General features: G+C 45.3%; 3 protein-coding genes and 1 pseudogene across 5 annotated transcripts; 1 reads left to right on the forward strand and 3 right to left on the reverse strand.

Moving 5' to 3' along the window:
• Positions 1 to 109: 109 nt before the first annotated feature.
• Positions 110 to 15130, forward strand: LOC129170224 (uncharacterized). The gene is made up of 2 exons (XM_054757544.1): positions 110 to 256; positions 879 to 15130. The coding sequence occupies exon 2, from the start codon at positions 12372 to 12374 to the stop codon at positions 13869 to 13871; it is 1500 nt and encodes a 499-aa protein (XP_054613519.1). The 5' UTR covers positions 110 to 256; positions 879 to 12371; the 3' UTR covers positions 13872 to 15130.
• LOC129170306 (stanniocalcin-like) lies at positions 1213 to 2301 on the reverse strand. The gene is made up of 5 exons (XM_054757712.1): positions 2181 to 2301; positions 1940 to 2082; positions 1764 to 1871; positions 1592 to 1695; positions 1213 to 1513 (listed from the first exon to the last, which is right to left on the reverse strand). The coding sequence occupies exons 1-5, from the start codon at positions 2299 to 2301 to the stop codon at positions 1213 to 1215; spliced, it is 777 nt and encodes a 258-aa protein (XP_054613687.1).
• On the reverse strand, positions 14690 to 24303 carry LOC129170222 (cGMP-dependent protein kinase 1-like; annotated as a pseudogene).
• Positions 24304 to 24462: 159 nt separating this feature from the next.
• wdr45 (WD repeat domain 45) lies at positions 24463 to 27233 on the reverse strand. Of its 3 annotated transcripts, none has more exons than XM_054757546.1 (10): positions 26908 to 27233; positions 26399 to 26473; positions 26208 to 26312; positions 26033 to 26138; positions 25874 to 25968; positions 25733 to 25812; positions 25465 to 25673; positions 25289 to 25390; positions 25065 to 25225; positions 24463 to 25004 (listed from the first exon to the last, which is right to left on the reverse strand). In XM_054757546.1, the coding sequence occupies exons 1-10, from the start codon at positions 26954 to 26956 to the stop codon at positions 24895 to 24897; spliced, it is 1092 nt and encodes a 363-aa protein (XP_054613521.1). In that variant the 5' UTR covers positions 26957 to 27233; the 3' UTR covers positions 24463 to 24894. The 3 variants fall into 3 exon arrangements, with proteins under 3 accessions (XP_054613521.1, XP_054613522.1, XP_054613523.1); XM_054757547.1 differs by having other exon boundaries at positions 25080 to 25225; positions 26908 to 27231; XM_054757548.1 differs by lacking the exon at positions 26908 to 27233 and adding an exon at positions 26549 to 26881.
• Positions 27234 to 27785: the final 552 nt, after the last annotated feature.

A 27785-nucleotide genomic window follows, 5' to 3' on the forward strand; every position in this document is an offset into this window, starting at 1 on the left:
GCGCACGCGCACGCAAACACACACACCAGAAGTTCCTCTAAAGGCGGGAAACACCAAGACTTTCCACTCCAACCAGACTTGTACGTCTTTGGCAGCTACGTGATGATGCGGGACTGCTGGCACGCCGTCCCGTCCTGTCGGCCCACCTTCCAGAGGCTGGTGGAAGATTTGGACAGAATGCTAACCCTGGTTGCCAACCAGGTAACCACCAGGAGGCACCATCACACTCATTCCACTGGAACGCCAACTAACATCGGTAATGCTGCTAATAGTGCTGATGTTGCTAGCATTGCTGATACGTTGCTGATGCTGCTGTTCCTGCTAATGTTGCTAGCATTGCTAATGCTGCTAGCTCTGTTAATGCTGCTAGCACTGCTAATACCACCAGCATAGCTGATGCTAGGCTAATGCTGCTCAGTATCACTGATGCTGCTATTTCCACTAATGTTGCTAGCTCTGCTAGCACCGCAACTACTACTAGCATCGCTGATGCTATGCTAATGCTGCCAGTATTGCCGATGCTGCTCACACCACTGATGCTGCTATTGTCGCTAATGTTGCTAGCGTTGCTAATGCTGCACTAATGTTGCAAAACATTGCTAATGCTGTGAACATTGCTTATGCTAAATTAAACCTGCTAGCATCTCTAATGCTGATAACAGTGATATTGCTGCTAGCATCACCAATGCTAGGTTAATGCTGCTATTTCCACTAATGCTATTAGCATACCTGATGCTGCTCTCACTGCTAAGGTTGCTTGCATTGCCCAGGTGGCTAGCATGTCCATAGATGTCTTTATGTCTACTTTGCTTGTGTTGTTAGCCAGTTAGCATGTAGCGGTGGCGTTCATTGCTAACGTTGATCAACTCTAACCTCAGGACTACCTGGACTTCTCCGCCCCTCTCAAGCACAGTCCCCTGCTTGGCTCCTCCCCCAGGATCCGCTCCATGTAGACGCCCTCTTCATCCTTATTTGTTGTTTGTACCGTGCGTGAATATTGTAAATAAGTGTGAATATGATGATTGGTAGGTGATAATCAGTGTGAGGAAGGTGTTTAGGTGTGATTGGTGGATGCGGAAGATTGACAGGAAGACATTTGATGCTTGAAACTTCTCATTTATGGACAAGAAGACACTGAAAGGGACATGAGACGTTTAGTGTCCAGCACAAAGACGTCGTCAGGTCAAGAAATGAAAGACACGATTGCTTCATCTACTGGCGGCTGCTTGGCTCCGCCTCCTGGTCGTCCAGCGAGCGCCGCTTCCTGGCGAAGAGGTGGGTGGGGTCGCGACCCTGGAAGCCGGGCTGGATGTTGAAGACGGGGACGTTCCTCCAGCTGGCCGGGTCGCTGAAGGGGGCGGCGGCGGCCTGGCCGGCGCCACACTCTTTGTTCTGGACCATCTGGAGGAAGGTCTCCATGTCGGGTCCCAAACGGGCCACCAGGCCGGCCCTCACCGCCGCCACCGTCTGCTGGTCGCACGCCTGCAGCGTCTGCAGCAGCGTGCTGTAGTACCTGCGCATGCGGGTATCAATCGGGGGTCATTGAGAGCAGCCTGTGTTGTCACGTGACCGGTGGTGGGCGTGTCCTGACCTGTTGGGGAAGTGGGCGGGCACCTGCACCACCTCTCCGATGGCATCCGGGTTGGTGCGAGCGACCGTGCAGATGTCGAGGCTGCTGAAGCACTCCTCCTCCACCTGCAACGTAAAGGACACGTGAGGGGTGGAGCCTGAGGGCGGGGCCTGAGCGCGTCCCTGCCACCCACCTCAGCGATCATCCTCTGGAAGATGTTGCAGCGGCGGATGGTCTGGAAAACCTTGGCGCTGATTCCCTGAGCGATGCACTGGAGACTCTTCTTGACGAACGTTTTACCCTGCAAACAAGCAGCAGCCCCGTTAGCTAGCTAGCAAGTGTGCACGCGTGCCGTCTTGCCACGCCCACCTCCGTGTTGAACGTCGCCGCCGAGTGGAGGAAAAGCTCGCAGATCTCGTGCATCCCGTCCGTGTCGCACGTGGAGTTTTCCAGGCAGGAGAAGAAGCCGCAGCCCACCGCCACCGCGCCGTTCAGGCATCGCGCCACGTCGGCTACGTTAGCAACAAAAAGGTACAAATACTGTAGTACTCCCCTCCGAGTGACCTTGACATGAACAAAATAAAGAGTGACATGTGAGTGAAGGTGCAACCTGGGCTGTTGGACGAGAAGCGGGCCCGGCGGGGGGCGGCCTCCTCGGGCACGAGGTCGAAGCAGGAGGCCGAAGCCAGCACGAGGACGAGCAGCGGCGCGGCGAAGGAGGTGGACGTCATCGTGAGGATGAGGCGGTGAGGTTCCGCCGGGTCCGCGGGGCAGTCTTTTTATAGGAGCCCGGCCGGCCTTCCACCAATCGCAGTGCGGCGCCGGCGGCCGACCGGTGACGTCACGCGCCGCTGGATGGAGGAATGTTCCGTCAGGGGAAGCTTGCTAACATCCGCGTCGTTGGGATTCTGCTCACGTTCTTCCTCGGCTCTGCTCCGCCAGAGCGGAACCACATCGTCACACTCGGCACCGGCAGCCGATAACGACAACGCCTCAACATCAATGACGTGGAAACTATACAGCCACTACTTATAGTACTACTTATAGTACTTAATACAGCAACTACCACCTTTATTATACTTAATACATCAACTATGTAGAAACTATACAGCAATTACTTATAGTACTTAATACAGCAACTATGTAGAAACTACAGTTTATATACTGTACTTGTACTACATAATACATCAACTATGCAGCAACTATAAACTACATATAAGCGACAGTACATATAAGTGCAGCGCGGGGGACATTTGCAGCCCATGGCTGATTTTATTGGTCCACAGCACAGTCTAAGCACGTATATTACACCTATATTACACCTATATTACACCTATCTTACACCTATATTTCACCTATATTACACCTATCTTACACCTATATTTGACCTATATTTCACCTATATTACACCTATATTACACCTATATTACACCTATATTTCACCTATATTACACCTATATTACACCTATATTACACCTATATTACACCTATCTTACACCTATATTACACCTATATTACACCTATATTACACCTATCTTACACCTATCTTACACCTATATTACACCTATCTTACACCTATATTACACCTATCTTACACCTATCTTACACCTATATTTCACCTATATTACACCTATATTACACCTATCTTACACCTATATTTCACCTATCTTACACCTATCTTACACCTATATTACACCTATATTACACCTATATTTCACCTATCTTACACCTATATTACACCTATCTTACACCTATATTTCACCTATATTACACCTATCTTACACCTATATTACACCTATATTTCACCTATATTTCACCTATATTACACCTATATTACACCTATATTACACCTATATTTCACCTACAGTATATTTCACCTATATTTCACCTATATTACACCTATATTTCACCTATCTTACACCTATAATTCACACCGATATTTCACCTATATTACACCTATAATTCACACCTATAATTCACACCTATATTTTACCTATAATTCACACCTATATTTCACCTATATTACACCTATATTACACCTATAATTCACACCGATATTTCACCTATATTACACCTATATTACACCTATATTACACCTATATTTCACCTATACTCCACCTATATTTCACCTATATTATACTTATATTTCACCTATATTACACCTATATTTCACCTATACTACACCTATATTTCACCTATACTACACCTATATTACACTTATATTACACCTATATTTCACCTATATTACACTTATATTTCACCTATATTTCACCTACATTACACCTATATTACACCTATATTACACCTATAATACACCTATATTTCATCTATACTACACCTATATTACACCTATATTACACCTATACTACACCTATATTACACCTATATTTCACCTATATTTCACCTGTATTTGATCTATATTTTACCTATATCACACCTATAATTCACACCTATATTTTACCTATAATTCACACCTATATTTCACCTATATTACACCTATAATATATTTCACCTATATTACACGTACATTACACCTATATTTCACCTATATTACACCTATATTACACCTATATTTCACCTATATTTCACCTATGTTAGACCTATATTACACCTATATTACACCTATATTACACCTACAGTATATTTCACCTATATTTCACCTATATTACACCTATATTTCACCTATCTTACACCTATAATTCACACCGATATTTCACCTATATTACACCTATAATTCACACCTATAATTCACACCTATATTACACCTATATTTTACCTATAATTCACACCTATATTTCACCTATATTACACCTATATTACACCTATAATTCACACCGATATTTCACCTATATTACACCTATATTACACCTATATTTCACCTATACTCCACCTATATTTCACCTATATTACACTTATATTTCACCTATATTACACCTATATTTCACCTATACTACACCTATATTTCACCTATACTACACCTATATTACACTTATATTACACCTATATTTCACCTATATTACACTTATATTTCACCTATATTTCACCTACATTACACCTATATTACACCTATAATACACCTATATTTCATCTATACTACACCTATATTACACCTATATTACACCTATACTACACCTATATTACACCTATATTTCACCTATATTTCACCTGTATTTGATCTATATTTTACCTATATCACACCTATAATTCACACCTATATTTTACCTATAATTCACACCTATATTTCACCTATATTACACCTATAATATATTTCACCTATATTACACGTACATTACACCTATATTTCACCTATATTACACCTATATTACACCTATATTTCACCTATATTTCACCTATGTTAGACCTATATTACACCTATATTACACCTATAATTCATACCGATATTTCACCTATATTACACCAATAATTCACACCTATATTACACCTATATTTCACTTATATTACACCTATATTTCACCTATATTTGATCTATATTTCACCTATATTACACCAATATTTCACCTATAATACACACTTATATTTCACCTATATTACACCTATAATATATTTCACCTATATTACACGTACATTACACCTATATTTCACCTACATTACACCTATATTTCACCTATATTACACTTATATTTCACCTATATTACACCTATATTTCACCTATACTACACCTATATTACACTTATATTACACCTATATTTTACCTATATTACACTTATATTTCACCTATATTTCACCTACATTACACCTATATTACACCTATATTACACTTATAATACACCTATATTTCATCTATACTACACCTATATTACACCTATATTTCACCTATATTACACCTATACTACACCTATATTACACCTATATTTCACCTGTATTTGATCTATATTTTACCTATATTACACCTATAATTCACACCGATGTTTCACCTATATTACACCTATAATTCACACCTATATTACACCTATATTTTACCTATAATTCACACCTATATTTCACCTATATTACACCTATAATATATTTCACCTATATTACACGTACATTACACCTATATTTCACCTATATTACACCTATATTTCACCTATATTTCACCTATGTTAGACCTATATTACACCTATATTACACCTATAATTCATACCGATATTTCACCTATATTACACCTATAATTCACACCTATATTACACCTATATTTCACTTATATTACACCTATATTTCACCTATATTTGATCTATATTTCACCTATATTACACCAATATTTCACCTATAATACACACTTATATTTCACCTATATTACACCTATATTTCACCTATATTACACGTACATTACACCTATATTTCACCTACATTACACGTATATTTCACCTATATTACACCTATATTACACCTATATGTCACCTATATTACACCTATATTTGAACTATATTACACCTATAATTCACACCGATATTTCACCTATATTTCACCTATAATTCACACCTATATTTCACCTATATTACACCTATATTTCACCTATAATACACACTTATATTTCACCTATATTACACCTATATTTCACCTATATTACACCTATAATTCACACCTATATTGCACCTATATTTCACTTATATTACACCTATATTTCACCTATATTACACCTATATTTGATCTATATTTCACCTATATTACACCTATATTTGAACTATATTTCACCTATAATTCACACCTATATTTCACCTATATTACACCTATATTTCACCTATAATACACACTTATATTTCACCTATATTACACCTATATTTCACCTATATTACACCTATAATTCACACCTATGTTGCACCTATATTTCACTTATATTGCACCTATATTTCACCTATATTACACCTATATTTCACCTATATTACACCAATATTACACCTATATTTCGCCTATATTTGAACTATATTTCACCTATATTACACCTATAATTCACACCTATATTACACCTATATTACACCTATATTTCACCTATAATACGCACTTATAATTCACCTATATTTCACCTATATTACACCTATAATTCACACCTATATTTTACCTATATTTCACTTATATTACACCTATATTTCACCTATAATTCACACCTATATTACACCTATAATTCACACCTATATTTGACCCATAATTCACACCTATATTTCACCTATATTACACTTATATTTCACCTACATTTCACCTATAAATCACACCGATATTACACCTATATTTCACCTACATTTCACCTGTAATTCACACCTATATTTCACCTATATTACACCTATAAGTCACACCTATATTTTACCTATATTTCACCTATATTACACCTATATTTCACCTATATTACACCTATAATTCACACCTATGTTGCACCTATATTTCACTTATATTGCACCTATATTTCACCTATATTACACCTATATTTCACCTATATTACACCAATATTACACCTATATTTCACCTATATTTGAACTATATTTCACCTATATTACACCTATAATTCACACCTATATTACACCTATATTACACCTATATTTCACCTATAATACGCACTTATAATTCACCTATATTTCACCTATATTACACCTATAATTCACACCTATATTTTACCTATATTTCACTTATATTACACCTATATTTCACCTATAATTCACACCTATATTACACCTATAATTCACACCTATATTTGACCCATAATTCACACCTATATTTCACCTATATTACACTTATATTTCACCTACATTTCACCTATAAATCACACCGATATTACACCTATATTTCACCTACATTTCACCTGTAATTCACACCTATATTTCACCTATATTACACCTATAAGTCACACCTATATTTTACCTATATTTCACCTATATTACACCTATATTTTACCTATAATTCACACCTATATTTCACCTATATTACACCTATAGGTCACACCTATATTTTACCTATATTTCACCTATTTTACACCTATATTTTTACCTATAATTCACACCTATATTTCACCTATAATTCACACCTATATTTCACCTATATTACACCTATATTAAATTATTATATTTCACCTATATTTCACACCTATATTACATTATTTTATTACACCTATATTTCACCTATGTTTCACACCTATATTACACCTATATTTCACCTACCCATATTTCACCTATATTACACCTGTATTACATTATTATATTCCACCTATATTTCACCTCCGTGAATCACCACCTTACCGTGGTAGAGGGGTTTGTGTGCCCAAGTGACCCTAGGAGCTTTGTTGTCTGGGGCTATGTGCCCCTGGTCGGTTCTCCCAAGGCAAACAGGTCCTGGGTGACGGGCCAGACCAAGCGTGATTCAGAAGACCTTCGTGAGCAAACACACGAGGAGAGACCACACCTCGCCCGGACGTGGGATACCGGGGCCTCACCCTGGAGCCAGGCCAGGGGAGGGGCTCACAGGCAAGCGCCTGGTGGTCAGGCTCTCACCCGTGGGGCCCGGCCGGGCTCAGCCCGAACAAGCCACACGGGATCTCCCCCCCTGTAGACCCACCACCTGCGGGGGCAAGCATAAGGGTCCGGTGCATTGTACTTTGCGTGGCGGTCGAGGGTGGGCGCCTAGGCGACCTGGTCTTCAGCGGCCAAATCTGGTTCTTGGGACATGGAATGTCACTTCTCTGGCGGGGAAGGAGCCCGAACTTGTGAGAGAGGTTGAGAAATTCTGACTAGCTATAGTCAGACTCACCTCGACCCACAGTTTGGGTTCTGGATCCAAACTCCTCGAGAGGGGCTGGATCTTGTTCTACTCTGGAGTTGCTGCTGGGGAGAGGCGGCGAGCTGGTGTGGGCTTATTAATAGCCCCCCGGCTCGGTGCCTCTGTGTTGGAGTCATCCCCGGTTAACTAGAGGGTCATTTCCCTACGCCTTCGGGTTGGGGAAAGGGTCCTGACTGTCATTTGTGCGTACGTGCCAAACGGCAGTTCAGAGTACCCAGCCTTCTTGGAGTCCATTAGAGGGGTGCTGGAGAGCACCCCAACTGGCGACTCTGTCGTTTTGCTGGGAGACTTCAACGCCCATGTGGGCAATGACAGTGTGACCTGGATGGGCGTGATTGGGAGGAACGGCCTCCCCGATCTGAACCCGTGCGGTGTGATGTTGTTGGACTTCTGTGCGAACCACAGTTTGTCCATCACAAACACCATGATCAAACATAAGGATGCCCATAAGTGCACATGGCACCAGGACACCCTCGGCCGCAGGTCTATGATCAACTTTGTAGTCGTATTTTAGACCTGCATCTGCATATTCTGGACACGCGGGTAAAGAGAGAGGCTGAGCTGTCATCTGATCACTACCTGGTGATGAGTTGGATTAGATGGCGGGGGAGGATGCCGGACAGACCCGGGAGACCCAGACGTGTAGTGAGGGTTTGCTGGGAACGTATGGCAGAGTTTTTTGTTCATTGAGTCTTCAGCTCTCACCTCCGGCAGAGCTTCGCCTGCATCCCGGGGGAGGATGAGGATATTGAGTCCGAATGGGCTCTATTCCGTGCCTCCATTGCTAAGGCAGTCGATCAGAGCTGCAGCCGCAAGGTGGTTGGTGTCGGTCGTGGCGGCAAGCCCCGAACCCGATGGTGGACACCAGAGATCAGGGCTGCCATCAAGCTGAAGAAGGAGTCCTACTGAGCATGGATGGCTTGTGGGACTCCTGAAGCAGCCGATAGGTACCGGAAGGCCAAGCGGCACGCGGCTTCGACGGTGGTCGAGGCAAAAACTCGGGTGTGGGAGGAGTTCGGTGAGGCCATGGAACACAACTTTCGGTGGACCTCGAAGAGGTTCTGGCAAATCGTCCGGCGCCTCAGAAAGGGGAAGCAGTGCCCGGTCCACAATGTTTACAGTGGGGACGGGGGCCTGCTGACCTCGACTGAGGATATAGTCGGGCGGTGGAAGGAATAGTTTGAGGCCCTTCTCAATCCCACAGACATACCTCCCATATAGGAAGCGTAGGCTGAGGACACGAACGCGGACAGTTCCATCACTGTGGCTGAGGTATCTGGGGTAGTCAAAACGCTCCCCAGTGGCAAAGCTCCGGGTTTGGACGAGTTTCGCCTAGAATTCCTCAAGGCTCTGGATGTTGAGGGACTGTCTTGGGTGACACGTCTCTTCAACATTGCGTGGAAGTTGGGAACAGTACCTCTGGATTGGCAGACTGGGGTGGTGGTCCCACTTTTCAAGAAGGGTGGCCGGAGGGTGTGTTCCAACTATAGGGGGATCACACTCCTCAGCCTCCCTGGGAAAGTCTATTCCAGGGTGCTGGAGAGAAGGGTACGACCGTTAATCGAACCTCGGCTACAGGAGGTGCAATGTGGTTTTCGTCCTGGTCGCGGAACACTGGACCAGCTCTACACCCTTGCAAGGATACTGGAGGGTACTAGGGACTTGGAAAAGGCATTCGACCGTGTCCCTCGCAGTGTCCTGTGGGGGGTGCTCCGGGAGTATGGGATTAGTGGCACGCTACTACGTGCCATTCGGTCCTTGTACAACCGGAGCAGGAGCCTGGTTGGCATTACCAGCAGTAAGTCAAGCCTGTTTCCGGTGAACGTTGGCCTCCGCCAAGGCTGCCCTTTGCCACCGATTCTGTTCATAATTTTCATGGACAGAATTTTGAGGCGCAGCCAAGGTGTCGAGGGAGTCCAGTTTGGGGGCCTTAGGATTTCATCTCTGCTATTTGCAGACGATGTGGTTCTGATGGCCTCATCGGGCTGTGACCTGCAGCGTTTACTGGGACGATTTGCATCTGAGTGTGAAGCTTCTTGGACGAGACTCAGCACCTCCAAATCTGAGGCCATGCTTCTCAGTCGGAAAAGGGTGGATTGCTCCCTCCGGGTTGGGAATGAGGTCCTGCCCCAGGTGGAGGAGTTCAAGTATCTCGGGGTCTTGTTCACGAGTGAGGGAAGGTTGGTGCGTGAGGTCGATAGGCGGATCAGCGCAGTGTCTGCAGTAATGCGGTCGCTGTACCGGACCGTCGTGGTGAAGAGGGAGCTGAGCCAGAAGGCAAAGCTCTCAATTTACCCTTCGATCTATGTTCCCACCCTCACCTATGATCATGAGCTTTGGGTCGTGACCGAAAGAACGAGATCGCGGATACAAGCGGCTGAAATGAGTTTTCTTTGTAGGGTAGCGGGACTCACCCTAAGAGATAGGTTGAGGAGCTCGGTTATCCGGGAGGAGCTCAAAGTAGAGCCGCTGCTCCTTCACATTGAGAGGAGCCAGCTGAGGTGGCTCGGGCATCTAGTCCGGATGCCTCCCGGACGCCTCCCTGGTGAGGTGTTTCGGGCATGCCCAGCTGGGAGAAGGCCCCGGGGAAGACCTAGGACACGGGTATTTACTGGTTTGAAATAGGAAGGAATTTTGTGTTGCCATAAGATCCTCTGGAGTTTTTCGGAGACCCCCTCTACATAAGGGACTACCACTCCTCTCCTTTTTGCTTCTGTGGGCTTTTGGGTTTCTTTTCCTACTCTCTTCTTTTGACATTTGTTAAAAGCCCACCGCGGGTACCCACAGGTTGAGAGCGCTCTCTGGACATGTTGTGTCTCCTTTTTCCTTCCCTCAGCACTAGTTGGTATTTGTTCCGCTCTATGTTGGAGGGTCCTAATAACCCCCAGTTTATGTTGTAGTGGATGGTTTGATTCAAAAAGCAGGTATTGGTCAGTGTGTGTGGCCTTTCTAAAGACCTCTGGAAGTAGCTGTCTGTGCTCTCCTATAATTACCTTGCAGTCTAAGAAGGCTAGTTGCTTCTCTTTAGCGTCCTCGCGAGTAAATTTGATATTGGTGTCCACCGCAATTTCTTGTTTTTTGATTATGACAAAGGTGTCATCCACGTATCTAAACCAGTGCCTTGGTTTTGTCCCTGAGAAGGATGTGAGAGCCTGTTTCTCCATCTCTTCCATGTACAGATTCGCCACTATGGGTGAGACTGGTGAGCCCATAGCACAACCATGAATTTGTCTGGAAAATTTCCCTCTAAACTGAAAATATGTAGTGTTAAGGCAAGTTTCCAATAATTGGCAGATGTGGTCAGCACTAAGTTTTGTTCTCCGATGCAGAGTTGAGTCCTCGAGCAGTCTCTTCCTCACCACCGAGACTGCTGCTGAGGTGGGGACGGATGTGAAAAGTGAAGTCACATCATAAGACACCAAAGTTTCCTCTGGCTCCAATCTGAGGTCTTTGATCCTCGCCACAAACCCTTTTGTGTTCTCTATATGATGATCAGTGTTGCCTACCAATGGGGATAAGACTGTTTTTACATATTTAGCTACATTGTACGTGGTAGAGTCAATGCTACAGACAATGGGTCTGAGGGGAAACCCTTCCTTGTGAATTTTTGGAAGGCCATAGATACATGGTGTAGCCTCCCCAGGGTATAACCTATGATACATCTGTCTGTCAATTAGTTCTTCCTTCTCTAACTTTTGGAGACAGTGTATGATTTCTTTCTTATACCTACTGGATGGGTCCCTTTTAAGTTGCTCATATGTGTTGGCATCACTAATTAGACTTGTTATTTTTTCTTCATAGTCCAATGTGTTGAGAACCACTGTGCATCTGCCCTTATCAGCTGGTAAGATGGTGATGCTCTCATCTTTCTGCAGAGCCGCTAATGCTTTCCTCTCACCTACCGTGATATTGGACGGCGGTGGTTTAGCACTACTGAGAAGGGCCGATATTCTCAGACGAAGGGCCCCTGCCTCTGTTCTAGAAAGGTTGTTGTTCCTGATGGCCGAAACGTTCGAACACCTTCTTCACAGAAGTACAGATGACGTCTCAAGAAGCCTTTCCCTCGATGGACAACTCCTGTACGACTGAGAGCCTACACCTATATTACACCTATATTACGTCTATATTACATTATTATATTACACCTATATTACACCTTTATTTCACCTATATTACACCTATATTACATTATTATATTACACCTATATTTCACCTATATTACACCTATATTACACCTTTATTTCACCTATATTACATCTATATTCCACCTATATTTCACCTATATTACATTATATTACACCTATATTTCACCTATATTACACCTATATTACATCTATATTACACCTATATCACACCTATATTACATTATTATATTACACCTATATTTCACCTATATTATATCTATATTACATCTATATTACATCTATATTACATTATTATATTACACCTATATTTCACCTATATTACACCTATACTACACCTATATTACACCTATATTTCACCTATACTACACCTATATTTCACCTATATTACACCTATACTACACCTATATTACACCTATATTACACCTATATTTCACCTATATTACACCTATACTACACCTATATTACACCTATACTACACCTATATTACACCTATATTTCACCTATACTACACCTATATTTCACCTATATTACACCTATATTTCACCTATATTAGACCTATCTTACACCTATATTACACCTATATTTCACCTATATTACACCTATATTTCACCTATACTACACCCATATTACACCTATATTTCGCCTATATTTCACCTATATTACACCTATATTACATTATTATATTACACCTATATTTCACCTATATTACACCTTTATTTCACCTATATTACATCTATATTTCACCTATATTACATTATTATATTACACCTATATTTCACCTATATTTCACCTATATTACATCTATATTACACCTATATTACACCTATATTACATTATTATATTACACCTATATTTCACCTATATTATATCTATATTATATCTATATTACATCTATATTACACCTATATTACATCTATATTACATTATTATATTACACCTATATTACACCTATATTTCACCTATACTACACCTATATTTCACCTATACTACACCTATATTTCACCTATATTACACCTATATTTCACCTATATTACACCTATACTACACCTATACTACACCTATATTACACCTATATTTCACCTATACTACACCTATACTACACCTATATTTCACCTATACTACACCTATATTTCACCTATATTACACCTATACTACACCCATATTACACCTATATTTCACCTATATTACACCTATATTACACCTATATTTCACCTATATTACACCTATATTTCACCTATATTACACCCATATTTCACCTATACTACACCCATATTACACCTATATTTCACCTATCTTACACCTATAGTTCACCTATATTACACCTATATTTCACCTATACTACACCTATATTACACCTATATTTCACCTATCTTACACCTATATTACACCTATAGTTCACCTATATTACACCTATATTTCACCTATATTACACCAATATTACACCTATATTACACCAATATTACACCAATATTACACCAATATTACACCTATATTACACCTATATTACACCTATATTACAAAGGTGAAATGCAGTTGGGTTTTTTTAAGCTCCATCCAGTATAGCTTCTTAGCATGTCTGCATGTGCTGCGTTACAAAATATCAACGTGGCAAAGTTGCATCCTTTCACTTTTCACTATGTGGCCCTCACTGGAAAAAGTTTGGACACCCCTATACTGCATATTCTACACATACAGGATGTACATTATATTAGAACTGTTATACACAAACTAGGAGATTTATCAGGGGTGTGCAAAGTGAGGCCCGGGGGTTATTTTTTTTACCGGCCCGTGGCACAAATACAAAAAACATCATTCAATGGGAAAACCAGAAGACAAAAATGGAAAAATCATAAAAAGTCATCTTACAAGAATAAAGTCAAAAGTTGTAATCTGAAAAGAAAAAGGCGTCGTTTTAGGAGAATAACGTTGTCATATTATGAGGAAATAAGGGCTTTTTTTGTTTTTAAAAAAAATAATATTATGGGAGTAGAGTCCAAATATCATGAAAATAAATTGAATAAAGTCGTAATATTGCAATAAAATGTACAAGAAAGTTGAAATATTTGTAAAAATCTGTAGTAATTTGACAATAAAGTCAAAATATTAAGAGACAAAAGTTGTCTTGTAATTTGACAAGAATGAGCTTGTCATCTTGAGGAATGCAATGTCACTTTAGTAGCATAAAGTAGAAACAAGGTTGGGGAAGTTGTAATAGTAATAATATGTCAAGTGTGTAGACCGTACTGTAGATATAGAGTATGTAGAATATAGAGTATGTACACTATAGTGTTTGATAATGTGATGTGGAAAAAGTGTTGTCTTATCAGCAACAGGAAGTAGTGACCCGAGGTTAACCACGTAGATAAACATCTCCTCCGCTCATTAACTAGCCACACGCACGCACATGCACACACCAGCAGCAGAACCTGTGAAGAAAACAACTTTTTAATGGCCCGGACCCTTCACAATAAAAGCACAGGCATTTCCCGTTTGTGTTCACTCAGAACTCCACGTCCCAGCCCGACTCCTCGTCAGGGGGCTCGTCTGCGTCCATGGGAAAGTCGTCAAAGTTGCTGCTGTCCAGTGGGCCGTCCACCTGGCGGGAAGGACACGGGTCACCACGCCGGCCGCCACGACACCTCCCGCTCCTCACTCACTCACTCACTCACTCACTCACCCTGGGCGTGAACGGAGAGTCCGTGGTGCCTTGGCGGAGGCCATCCCAGTTGAAACCCTCAAACCACCTGATTGGATGACGCGTTGCCATGACAACCCCGGCTACTCTCACTGTGACACGTGTCATGTGACTCACTTGTGCTTCTGGATGTCCTTCACACCGTTCTTCTGGTTCCCCAGGCGCTCTGACGGGTTGTCCCTGACACACACAAGAAGGGGCGGGGCTTAGAGTGAGGTACTATGATGTACACCAGGGGTGTCAAACTCGTTCACTTGGGGCCACATGGACATAATGGCTGTCCTCAAAGGGCCAGATGTAACTTATAAATAAAACTAAATGGAATGGAATGGAATGTAAAATAAACGTAACAACTCCTTCATGTGAAATAACTCTACATTTATGACTTATTCAAGTGACAAACATTACAGTTGCATAGAAAAAAATATCTTTACTTGTTGCTCTCTTACAACATAAATCATTTGAATTTGTCAGCTTATGAAACCCACACGACTCCATCAATCAAGGATCAAACTATCCAAGTGAATTAAGAAAATAAATAAGTTTTTGTTCAAAACGTTTTTGTCAAAGTTAAAATGGGCTTAATTACTGTAGAATCAACAATTGTGAGCTGCTTACAACACGTATGACAGATGTAGCATTTTACAAAACACAGTCTTGCATCCAACTGATGCTTTGATACAATCATTTGTCTGCATGCAAACATAAAACCTGCAAATACTAAATCATTGCAACAGCAGCTACATATAAATAATATGTAATCAACTCAAAATTACAGAAAAAAGTGGACTCAGTTTACAACCATATTGGTCAAGTTTTAGGTTAGTACTATCAAGTACTACCCATGAAGTACTATGATAAGATGATGAAGGAGAAGAAGAACATATGAACAAGGAGGAGGAGTAGAAGATCATTAAGGAGCAGTAGAAGAAGAAGAAAAACATGACAAAGAAGGAGGAGGAAAAGATGTGAAGGAGGAGAAGAAGAGGGAGAAGATGGAGGTACAGAAGTTCTGTAGGAGGAGGAGGAGATGGAGAAGAGGAGGAGAAAAATTATGAGAAGAGTGGGAGACGAAGAGGAAGGAGAAAAAGGCGTGTGATTGGTTGGTTGTGTGAGGAAACAGGAAGTTACTGCTATTAGCATTCCTAGTAGCACAGCAGTACTGCAGTAGTATTAGTAGCACTGCAGTAGTGGTGTTAGTAGTAGTAGTAGCACGGCACAAGTGATAGTAGTAGTACTGCAGTACTACAGTCGTATTAGTAGCACTGCAGTAGTGGTAGTAGCACAGCAGTAGTAGTGTTAGTAGTAGCATGGCACGAGTGATAGTAGTATTAGCACAGCAGTAGCAGTACTGCTGTAGTAGAAGCACTGCAGTTGTAGTAGTAGCAGAACAGTACTGCAGTAGTAGTAGTAGTAGTACGGGACAAGTGATATTAGTAGTAGTACTACAGTAGTATTAGTAGCACTGCAGTAGTGGTAGTAGTACTTGTGTAGTAGTAGTAGTACTGCCGTAGTAGTCATAGTACTGCAGTAGTAGTAGTACTGCAGTAGTGGGAGTAGTACTAAAGTAGTGGTAGTAGTACTGCAGTAGTAGCGGTAGTAGTACTGCAGTAGTAGTAGTAGTACCAAAATAGTGGTAGTAGTACTGCAGTAGTAGTAGTAGTACTAAAGTAGTGGTAGTAGAACTGCAGTAGTAGTAGTACTGCAGTAGTGGTAGTAGTACTGCAGTAGTGATAGTAGTACAGCAGTAGTAGTAGTAGTAGTATTGGCCTGATGAACCTGCAGAGGCGTTTGATGAGGTTGGCGGCGCTCTTGGTGATCTTCTTGGGGAACTCCACCATGTCGATGCCTCTCAGGATGATGTTGTACGTCTTCATCGGGTCGGAACCAGAAAAGGGCGGACTGCAGGACGAGGACACAAACAAGCGTTGGCACGTCTGGCGGCACAAGATGACGTCCTGACAGCGGGAAGCGGGAAGCACCTGCCGCTGAGCAGTTCAAAGATGAGAATTCCAAGTGACCAGCAGTCGGCTGAGCTGTCGTGACCTTTGTTCAGAATGATCTCGGGGGCCACGTACTCAGGAGTCCCACAGAAAGTCCACGTCTTCTTGCCCAGACCCACCTTCTTGGCAAAGCCGAAGTCCACCTGCGCCGCACCGACATGACATCCGTTACTCAGCACTATCCCCGCCTCCCTCAAGGTGGGTGGAGCCTCACCAGCTTGGCGTAGCCTCTGTGGTCCAGGATGATGTTCTCAGGTTTCAAGTCTCTGTAGATGATCCCTCTGGAGTGCAGCTCGGCCAGAGCCTCGATCACGCACGCCGTGTAGAACCTGGTGGTCCCGTCGTCAAATGATCCCCTGCGGGCACACAGAGGTCGTGACATGGTGCTCTTTCCCGCCGTGGGCACGCTCATTGACGCTCACCTGTCACGTAGCAGCGTCCACAGCTCGCCGCCCAGACACGCCTCCAGCAGCATGTACAGGTACTTTGGGTCCCGGAAGGTCCGGTACAACCTGCAGCACAAAAAGTCACCAGCATGACCTCTCAAAAGAATTTGGGTTCTTGCTGGATGGCATCCATGTGATGACGTGACCTGATGATGAAGGGGCTGTGGACCTCCATCATGATGCGGCGCTCCGACAGGATGTGTCCCTGCTGGCTGGTGTCCAGGATGTGACGCTTCTTCAGAACTTTGAGGGCAAAGGAGCGGCCGGTATCATTCTTCAGCTGCACCTGAACGCACATCGACAGTGGCGTCAGACATGTGCCCGCTCGCCGCAGGGCATCACGTGCACATGCCCACCAGCTCCACGCGGCTGAAACCGCCCACGCCGAGGGTACAGACCACGTTGAAGTCCCCCAGCGTCACGCTGGAGAAGAAGTCATCCTCCGCCAGACGCCTGCATGAACACCCCGCATGTCAGCTAACTGCCTGCTCCACAAACTAATGCTAGCTTCCAGAACACAGCAGCTTTGCTGGAATGGTTCTAAAGAAGGTCTATCCATGGCCGCCACTCACTTGGCCTTGACCTCGTCGTCTTCACTCTGCTTGCTGGTGACTTCCTCCAGGCCGCCAATCAGCTGCTTGAAGGACCTGCGGCACAGACGGCGTCAAGACCAACACACCTCCACGAGGAGAAGACGAGGACTCACTCTCTGTCCACCACCAGGCACGTGACGGCGCCCACGGCAGTCACGCTGGCCGTGCGCACGTCCTCGCTGCAACAAACAAACAAAAGGTGGAAAGTTCTACAGTTCCACCCGGTGCTAATGTGGACGTTCGGCCATGTTGGCATGCGTCACCCTTTCAGCGCTTGCTCGCCAAACCAGTCGCCTTTGGACAACGTCTTCATCGGCACCTGCTCGCCACTGGAGGCGCTCTGCTGTGACACGTTTACCTGTCGGGAGGGAGGGACACACCTTCACGGACCCGATGGACCCGGCGAGGATCTAAGCCGAGAAGGCACGTCTCACCTGACCCTCACTGACAATGAAGAAGGTGTCTCCTGTGGCGCCCTGGCGGATGATGTAATCGCCGTCGCTGTAGTGAGTCTGACACACAGGCACACGCACGGAGTATCACATGACCAAACATCTATCAGTGTCTGTCAGGTGGGTCTACACCTACCTCCTCCAGAACATCAGCCAGCTTGCTGAGAACATCCTCAGGAAGCGCCTGGAAGGATGGAACACTGGCGGCAAGTCATGTGACGTCACGTGTTGTCATGTGACAGTGAAGCATTGAGCTTACCTGCGCAGGAAGTCCATGTACTGGGAGTGTTTGATAAGACCTGTACGCATCATGATGGTCTGGAACCCCAGACGGTCGATGGCCCACAGCTTGACATCAGTCAGTGCTACACACACAAAGTCCAGGTTCTGGTTGCTGGACTGTCTTGCTAGTGTGCGTGTGTGCGTGTGCATGTGTGTGGCTACCTGTTACAGTAGCCGTGCGTGTGCAGTTGTACAAGATGGCGAGTTCTCCAAAGACCTTTCCTGGTCCGATGGTGCACAGTTTTTTACCTTCCTTGGTGACCTCCACCATGCCCTCTGTCAACACACTTTCATCTTTTATTCCACACTAACACTCATGACAGATGCTAATTAGCGTGCTGCTAGCACTTCCTGCATGACACACACACACGCGATGGCTGTGTCTCAGTTGTTGTACCAGCATAGTTAGTTTGCCTTTTAAGTGCATCAGTGCACTGTCAGGTGAAATAACAGTTTGTGATGGTTCAGGTTTCAGGTAGGTGTGCAGTGACAACACTGGAATGGATTTGAGACAGCCCTACACTGTCAACATTCACACACTCAGGAACTACGTGTCCATCCATCCATCGTCCACTTATCTGAGGTTGGGCAGCAGCCGAAGCAGGGAAGCCCAGACTACCTCACCACCAGACCACAGTATGTGAGGCTCCGTCACTGTGTGTCTGACATGGTACTCTGCAGCACAGGTGCCCCTCAGGGTACGGTGCTCTCCCCTTTCCTCTTCACCCTCTCCACCTCGGACTTCACACACAACTACACACAGTGTCACATCCAGAAGTTCTCCGATGACACAGCCATTGTGGGTTGTGTTTCAGAGGGGAATGATCTGGAATACAGGACGGTCATCAGGGACTTTGTCAGCTGGAGTGAGCTTAACCAGCTACAACTCAACACCAGCAAGACAAAGGAGATGATCATTAACTTTCAGAGGAAAACATCTCTCTTCACACCAGTGAACATCCAGGGAGCGGACATAGAGTTGGTAGACAGCTACAAATTCCTGGGTAACAACAAACTGGACTGGTCTGTCAACACCCACGCCCTCTACAAGAAGGGCCAGAGTCGCCTCCACCTGCTGAGGAGACTGAGGTCCTTTGGTGTGTGCAGGACTCTTTTACGGACCTTCTATGACTCTGTGGTGGCCTCAGCCATCTTCTACGCTGTGGGCTGCCGGAGAGGGGGCAGCACGGACAGGGACAGGAGCAGGATCAATAGACTGATCAGGAGAGCGAGCTCTGTCCTGGACAGTCCTCTGGACTCCGTGGAGGAAGTGGGGGAGAGAAGGATGTTGGCTAAGCTGACATCCATCATGGACAACACCTCTCACCCGCTACATGACACTGTGGGTTCCCTTAGCAGCTCCATCTGCAGCAGACTGTTACACCCACGGTGTAAGAAGGAGAGGTTCCGCAGGTCCTTCATACCGACTGCTGTCAGGCTCTACAACACCTGCACCACCTGAACCATGTTGTAGTCAATATGTATTCTTTACACTGTACTCTTTACTTGCGTATCTTGCTTGCTGCTGTAACAAGTGAATTTCCCCGCTGTGGGATAAATAAAGTACAAATACAAATACAAATACTTCCCACTCCCCGGCTATTTCTTCCAACTCCTCCCGGCGGATCCCGAGGCCTTCAATCACTACCCAAAGCTCATGACCATAGGTGACCATTGGTGAGGGTAGGAACGTAGATCCACTATCAAATTGAGAGCTTTGCCTTTGGGCTCAGCTCCCTCTTCACCACAAGGGGGCCGATGTAGAGTCTGCATCACTGCAGACGCCGCACCAGTCCACCTGTCCATCTCACGCTCCATCCTTCCCTCACTTGTGAACAAGACCCCGAGGTACTTAAACTCCTTCACTTGGGGCAGGATCTCATCCCCAACCCAGAGATGGCCCTCCTTTTCCGGGCGAGAACTGTGGACTCAGACTTGGAGGTGCTGATTCTCATCCTGGCCGCTTCACACTCTGTTGTGAACCGATCCGGTGAGAGTTGAAGGTCACGGCTCGATGAAGCCAGCAGCCAGAGACCCAATGCTGCAGACACCACACCGGAACCCCTCAACACCCTGGCTGCACCCAGAAATTCTGGTGTAGAATTTGAATGAATGAACAGAATCTGTGACATAGGGCATCCCTGGCGGAGTCCAACCCTCACTGGAAACGAGTCCGACTTATTGCTGGCAATGTGAACCAAACTCTGACACGGGTCATACAGGGAATCAACAGCCTGAATTAGATGGTCACCCCCCATATTCCCGGCGTATTCCCCACAGAATTCCTCGAGGAACGCATTCGAATGCCTTCTCCAAGTCCACAAAACACATGTAGACTGGTTGGGCAAACTCCCATGCACCCTCAAGGACCTGCTGAGAGTGTAGAGCTGCTCCACAGTTCCACAACCAGGACAAAAACCACACCGCTTCTTCTGAGAGTCAACTATCTGGCGGATCCTCCTCTCCAGAACCCCTGAATAGACCTTACCAGGAAGGCTGAGAAGTGTGATTTCATGACGTGTAGTGTATGTGTATGCAGTATTACTTATTGAAGTGTACTTAATGAAGTATTCCATTTGAGACACAGCCAAACACGCAAGTCGTTCTCGACTTTTGTGTTCTGACTTGGCGTCGACAAGAACATTGAAGTAGAATCTGACCCTCCAGAACGTAGACCATGGACCCGTCGTCGCCCTCCTGGATCACGCAGCAGCCTTTGGCCAGGCTGGTGGGCCGCATGCAGTCCAGGATGGTCAGAATCTGGACCAGGATCCAACATGTCAGCACAAAGTGTAAAGGAGGCGAGATTAGAGGCACTCTTACCTGTCCGTGTTCCAGGTGTTTCATGAAGTCATTGTCCATCAAAGCTCTCTGGATCAGCTCACTGGACCTGAACATGTGCACAAGCGTCAGAACCTGCTTTGGTTCTGGTGGGAATGAGACTCATTGAGGTTCCCCCTGTGCTCACTCTTCAGTCTTGCAGTAGCTCGTGAGTGTCACGTCACTGAGCTGGGACGGGTCCAGAGCGCTGGGTTCTGCCGAGATGGCCTGTCTCTTGGTGCGCTGAGGCTCGTCTGGCACCGCCGTCTGCCGAGAGCCACCTGGTGGACGTAACCAACATCAGCCTAAGGGCCCACTCACTCTGGACCACATTAAGCTCATCTGGAACCTTCAAACCCAAACAAACAACAATCCTTCACGGCTTCATAGCTCTACCCCCTGCCTGAGGCACCTGCGTTTGGTGCCTCGCTGGCGTTGGTGGCGCGCTGGGTGGTGCTGCGGTGGCGGTCCAGCTCGGAGTGCAGATGTCGGATCAGGTCGTCTTTGGCGTCCAGCTCCAGTTCCAGCTCGTCAATGAGCGCGTCTCTCTGACACAACTCCTCGATCTTCAGCTGCAGCGCCACCTGGAGGTCACGCAGCAGGCCGCCGCTCTTTGACGCCGCCATGAGCATGGGCACTGCACACACACATGCACGCACACACACAGTGGGCTTCAGTGGACTTAGGAAAGGTGCATTTTTTTTGTTGACACGCAACCAGCAGATGAAACAAACTTCATGTCTGCTCGTGACGTCGTCAACCTTCTGGCGAGACACAGCTGAGCGGGCTGAGACATTTTTGAACAATAAATTTCCATGATTATTATGATTATTCATTGGTTACCTCTTGTTGGCTGCTGTAACTCAGACGTTGAAATCACCTCGCTGAGTCTGTGGAGGAGTCTTCTGTTTGGTTCTGGAGGTTCTGAGAGGAGCACAATCACAGAATGAGACGTGCACGCACGACAGCTGATCTTGACAGCTCTTATTCAAAATAAAGAACACTCAAACAAAATATTGTGTGGATTTCTTTTTATTGAAAAAAAACAGCAAGGAGTATCAAGCAAGTTGAAACTAATAAATGTTTTTTTTTTTATAAACAATACGTGGCGTTGTCTGCATTGTAATTGCATTTAAATAGGTGTGCTACTCTTAACCACTAGAGGCAGCAGCGCTCACCGACTGTGATAATTTCCACCAGAAGAAGAGTCACAAACAAAAAATATGGCGGCGCCCGGAAGCAACCGGGAAACAGGCAAACTGGAACTGTATCCTTCCATTTAGTCCTCAAATGTCAATATTCGTACTTTGATTTGCATTTTGAACTCTCGTGGAGTTACTTTGCGTTGTACTGTGAGCAGTTGCGTTAGTTTTGTAGCTGCTAAAATCTAAAGCTAACTCCGTGAAGCCGAAAAGACAGAAAAATATCCACTCTCATTGTTTGCCTATGCAAAAATTATTCCAGGACGTATTTGGACCAATAAAATACATTTTAAAAAATGTCAGACGTATCAGAGATTAAAAATTACAATGATGGAATGACAAGGTGTATTCGTATTTGACTATTTGTGTACAGAAATCCCTCATTTCTGGCGGTTAATTGGTTTCAGACCCGGCCATGACAGGTGAATGTCCGCGAAGGAGGATTCCTTATTTAGAAATGGAATACTTTCATAGTTAAATAAAAAACCTATTTACGACCTTCTAAATGCGTTAACATTAGAAACCTCAAGACGTGAAATACCACCTCTCCAGTGACATTTGCACTCTACCTAATGTAGTGGACACAAGAGTAAATAAGCCATTTAAGACATAAATAAGACTGGTTTTTGTGTGTGTTGCTGTCAACATGTTCAGTTCCGGTGCTAGGGGAGCTGAGGGTGAACAGGAAGTGATGCTGGGGGTTCAGAGTTCTTCCAATGGCCTTGTCATTGTATTTTAGTTCATTTAGCCATTTTTATGCTTGAAAATGCGTAAATTAGGAAAGAATTACATATAATTTGCTTAAATACGCAATATTTTTTTATTCAACCACGAAACAGCATGATTTAATATATTTCTCAAAAACCATGATACGAGTGAAGCGCCAAGTTGCGAGGGATTACTGTAGCAGTATTTGACAAAGTTTGCCCAAATTACGACAAGTAAATATGAATGTTGGGACAGGTGTGTGCGCTCCTCAGTTTCCTTTACCTGCCCTAAGTTCTCTGGATGTCCCCTTCCCGTCCTCACAGGACGCCACCATCGCGCTGCGCTCTCTGAGTCCGGACCGCGAGCCTAGAAGAGGAGGTATCACCAAGCAGCTGACGGTGTCTGGAAGCACGTTGTCCGTGTGAGAAACCTTCACCTCCATCACCTCCAGCGGCCAATCACACGCCACCGGCCCTGACCCCGCATCCTGTCTTGTTTCAGGAGGTGGAGCGCCGACGAAGCTCGGATCCTCCGCGTGTCCGTCAGCTCCTTCCTGGACCACCTGACCCTTGTCATGGAGACCATGCAGATGTTCCCCGCTGACACCTGAGCTGAAGTCTTGTTCTTTTGTTCCGCCTCCTCCCTGTCTTTTTATTTTGCCTTCCTGGTCTGCTTCCTACTGTGCTCTGACCAACGGACTGCCTGGTTTACAATGATGTCATAGCCAGTGTAGTCACAGGTTACAGCTAAGCCAGCAGTAACGGTGGCACAGCAGGGGGCGGTATAGACTGGCTCTACAACAATTTAATCATGATCAAATACCTTCATGAACATTGTTACATAAAGTTTTGAGTGCACATGTGTGTCCGTATGTTAAAATGTAGTACACTGTCAGTGCGGATCACTCCAATGCAGTGGAAGGGGAGGGGCTATCTCAAAATAATGGCGGCTGAGGAGCAACACGTATCGATGGAAAGTGATGAACAGAAGAAGAGGAGGGTAATATATTGTGATGGTAATTTCCAGTAAGTGCACTCACACACTCAGGGACTAAGTACACAGTGTACTTGTTGAAGTGTACTCCCTTTGACACGCAGCTTGTATCTGTGGTCACATCAAGTGTTTGCATCTCAGTCCGCCTGTTACCATGACGACCAGTGACTCCTCATCCGTGTGGGGCCTTACTGTCACTCAACATCCCGGTTTCCTCTCGGCTTCAGAAGTCATCGTCGTCACAAATGTCCAAGAAGACGTCAAAGGCTTCTCTGTTACAGTTCCCGTCGGGGGTGAAGACGTACTTGTGGAAGGTTCCGTCCACGCAAATGGCTGGGGGAGAGGACACGCAGACCTTTATTTCAGGAGGAGAACCACAAACGCAACACACACCTTTGCCGTCCTCACCGATGACAGAGTTGACGTTCTTGGACGTGTTCTTCCCGAAGGCGCAGATGCAGGCGCACTCGGCGGGCACAGTGAAGCTGGCCAGAGACCACTGACTGTCCACGTACTGACCAATCACAGGGCCCACCTTTCCCACGCGCGCTAACCTGTAGTCACACACACACACACAGTCAGGTGTGGGCGAGGGGGTGGGGACAAGGGAGTCTTACGCAGAGCGGCGGTTGAGTTTGGTGTCCTTGAGGGCGAAGATGTGGACTGTCCCTTTATCGCTGGATGCGCACAGGAAGGACGAGTCGTGACTGAAGTTGATGCTGCAAACAGGAAGCAGATGTTACGAACTGGACAGCGGCGCCCAGACATGGTGAGGCCGCCTCCTGGGCATTACCAGTAGAGGGTGGCCGGGTCGGTGCCTCTCCGCAGCTCCACCAGCTTGTCCCTAGTGATGGTGTCAAAGAGACGAATCAGCGTTCCTTTGCGGGAGGCTGAGGCTGCCACGCTGCCGGGCTGGTTGAGCGCCACGCAGGCGATCTCGCTCTGGTGGGCGTTGATTGTGAACGGGGCAGACGACGTTCCGGGTTTGGTGTTGGACAAATCCTGGAGGATGGGACACACTGGATGCCGTAGAAGGCCAAAGAGCTTGAAAGAGAACTTACCACCAGCTGCAGACTTCCACACTTGTGACCCGGAAAGACGAGCAGCTGCTTGTCCAGGCTGGGACACAAGTCACACAGACCTGCAGGGAAAGCAGCGGCTGTTACAAGATGGCCGACAGGCAGGGAAAGACGACCTCCCACCTTTGGGATTATCTCGGGTGTCAAACTCAAACAGCTTGACGGGCTGGTCGGGAAAGGTGTACACGTAGATGCGGTTCTTCAACACGATGACGATCCTGGGAAGAGACAGCGCTCCGACGTTACCACGCCTGACTGCATCCGCAGATGCGACCAACTCACTTGTCATGTCTCATGCGGACCGCCAGGACGGGCTTGGTGAAAGTGAACTCCAACACCAGCTTGTCTTTGGCGTCTCGAGACTCACGGGCGTCGTCCCAGATCAGCACTGAAAGACACCGTGCCAGCCCGCGCTCGTCATCCTTTCATCCATCATCGCCGCTCGGTGTGCACTCACCCGATATTTCGGAGAATTTGGGATTGACTCCGCCCCCAACCACGGCGAGCAGGTTGGATCTATGCAGCATGGAGCACAGCGCCACGCTGCCCACCTGCTCGTGATCTGCGGCCGCGCCCACCACAAACACAGACACAAGGTGACGTTCGAGGTCACGCTGAACACACGTCAGGCGGCGGCAAGACGCTCACCCAGGTGACCTTTCTCCATCAGAGGCTCCACGTTGTAGATCCTCACGCCAGACTCCATGGAGCAGCAGAAGCAACCTGCCAAGGACACCACACATAGCATACTTGCATCAGTACACTTCACTAAGTATACTGCATACGCTGTGCACTTACTTCCTGACTGCGTGAATGCTGACAGTGTAGTACTGTCCCAACTCCATTACAATACTGTCATTGCACACGCAGCCAAGATGGCGACCGCTGATGGTGGTTAAGTGTCCATCGGTGCACACTCACTGTTTTGAGTGCATCATCCGGGTACTTCCCAATGTGAACGCACTCATGCAGTTAAAAGACTCTTAAGTCTAGTAGAAGCGCACCAATTAAGAGACAGCCAATAAACGGCACTAGCTTGTCTTGACGTAAACATACTCGAGCGCCTACAACAAACATGCTAGGATGAAATCTGCACCGAAGAAGCAACATCAGTGCTGACGTCGTCATCCGCCACGAGAAGCTGCTAGCTTACTTACTCTGGTCCTGGTTGAACTGCAGGCTGTTGACCCCTCTCTGCTGGGCCATGGCTCCTCCACTCGGCCCACTTCGACCTCACGCCGGTTCTCGACGAGTCCGCTCGCCTGGCGAGCTAAGCTGGGTCAGCTAGCCTCGACGGCTAAAGCGCGTTCGCGTCGGGCGTCGTCAAACTTGATTAAAATGTAAATGTTTTAAATGAAACGACAAGCAGATTTAAAAGCAGCAAACACAAAGACGACGAAGATGTCGCAACTCGACGGTTTGTTTTGTTTCCAAGAGACGACGTCACAGCACTGTTGCCAACTCCTCAGTAAGAAAAGTAGCTATTGGCTGTCCTGGAAGTCTCTAGCGAAGTCATCATGTAATTTGCATATGACGTAGCACGCTGTAGGAAAAAACATAACTTCAGGAGAGACAAGAAAGGGGGTAAAAACACCTTAATTACGTTTAGGACTACAAATAAACGTGATTTTTGGTTTGCTTATTTAAAATTAGCCATCACTTCATCAATATAACATATTTTTTTATTTTTCTTCGAGTCCCAATGAGGCTTGGGTGTAATGAATAATCACCTCATGAAAATTAAGAAACATTTACTTTGGCGACAGCCACCCAGGCGGTAGTGATACTGAAATATCCCTACTTCCGATATCAGCTCTTCAGGCTCTGAAATGTCGGTACTTCAGTCATTTGAAGTAATGTTTGAAATATAAACGGAGCCATGTGTGAATTGTGAATTGTTTTTCTTATTGAAATAGTTATTTTATAGGCTAATTTTCGTTTTGATTTTCTCCTGTTTTTTCCTCTTGTTGTATTAGCTTGGCAATATTGTAAATCACCTCGATAGCTCAGTATACTTTAGACTTAAAAATCCATC

The sequence above is a fragment of the Dunckerocampus dactyliophorus genome, chromosome 17, assembly GCF_027744805.1.
Source record: "Dunckerocampus dactyliophorus isolate RoL2022-P2 chromosome 17, RoL_Ddac_1.1, whole genome shotgun sequence".
Lineage (NCBI taxonomy): Eukaryota > Metazoa > Chordata > Actinopteri > Syngnathiformes > Syngnathidae > Dunckerocampus > Dunckerocampus dactyliophorus.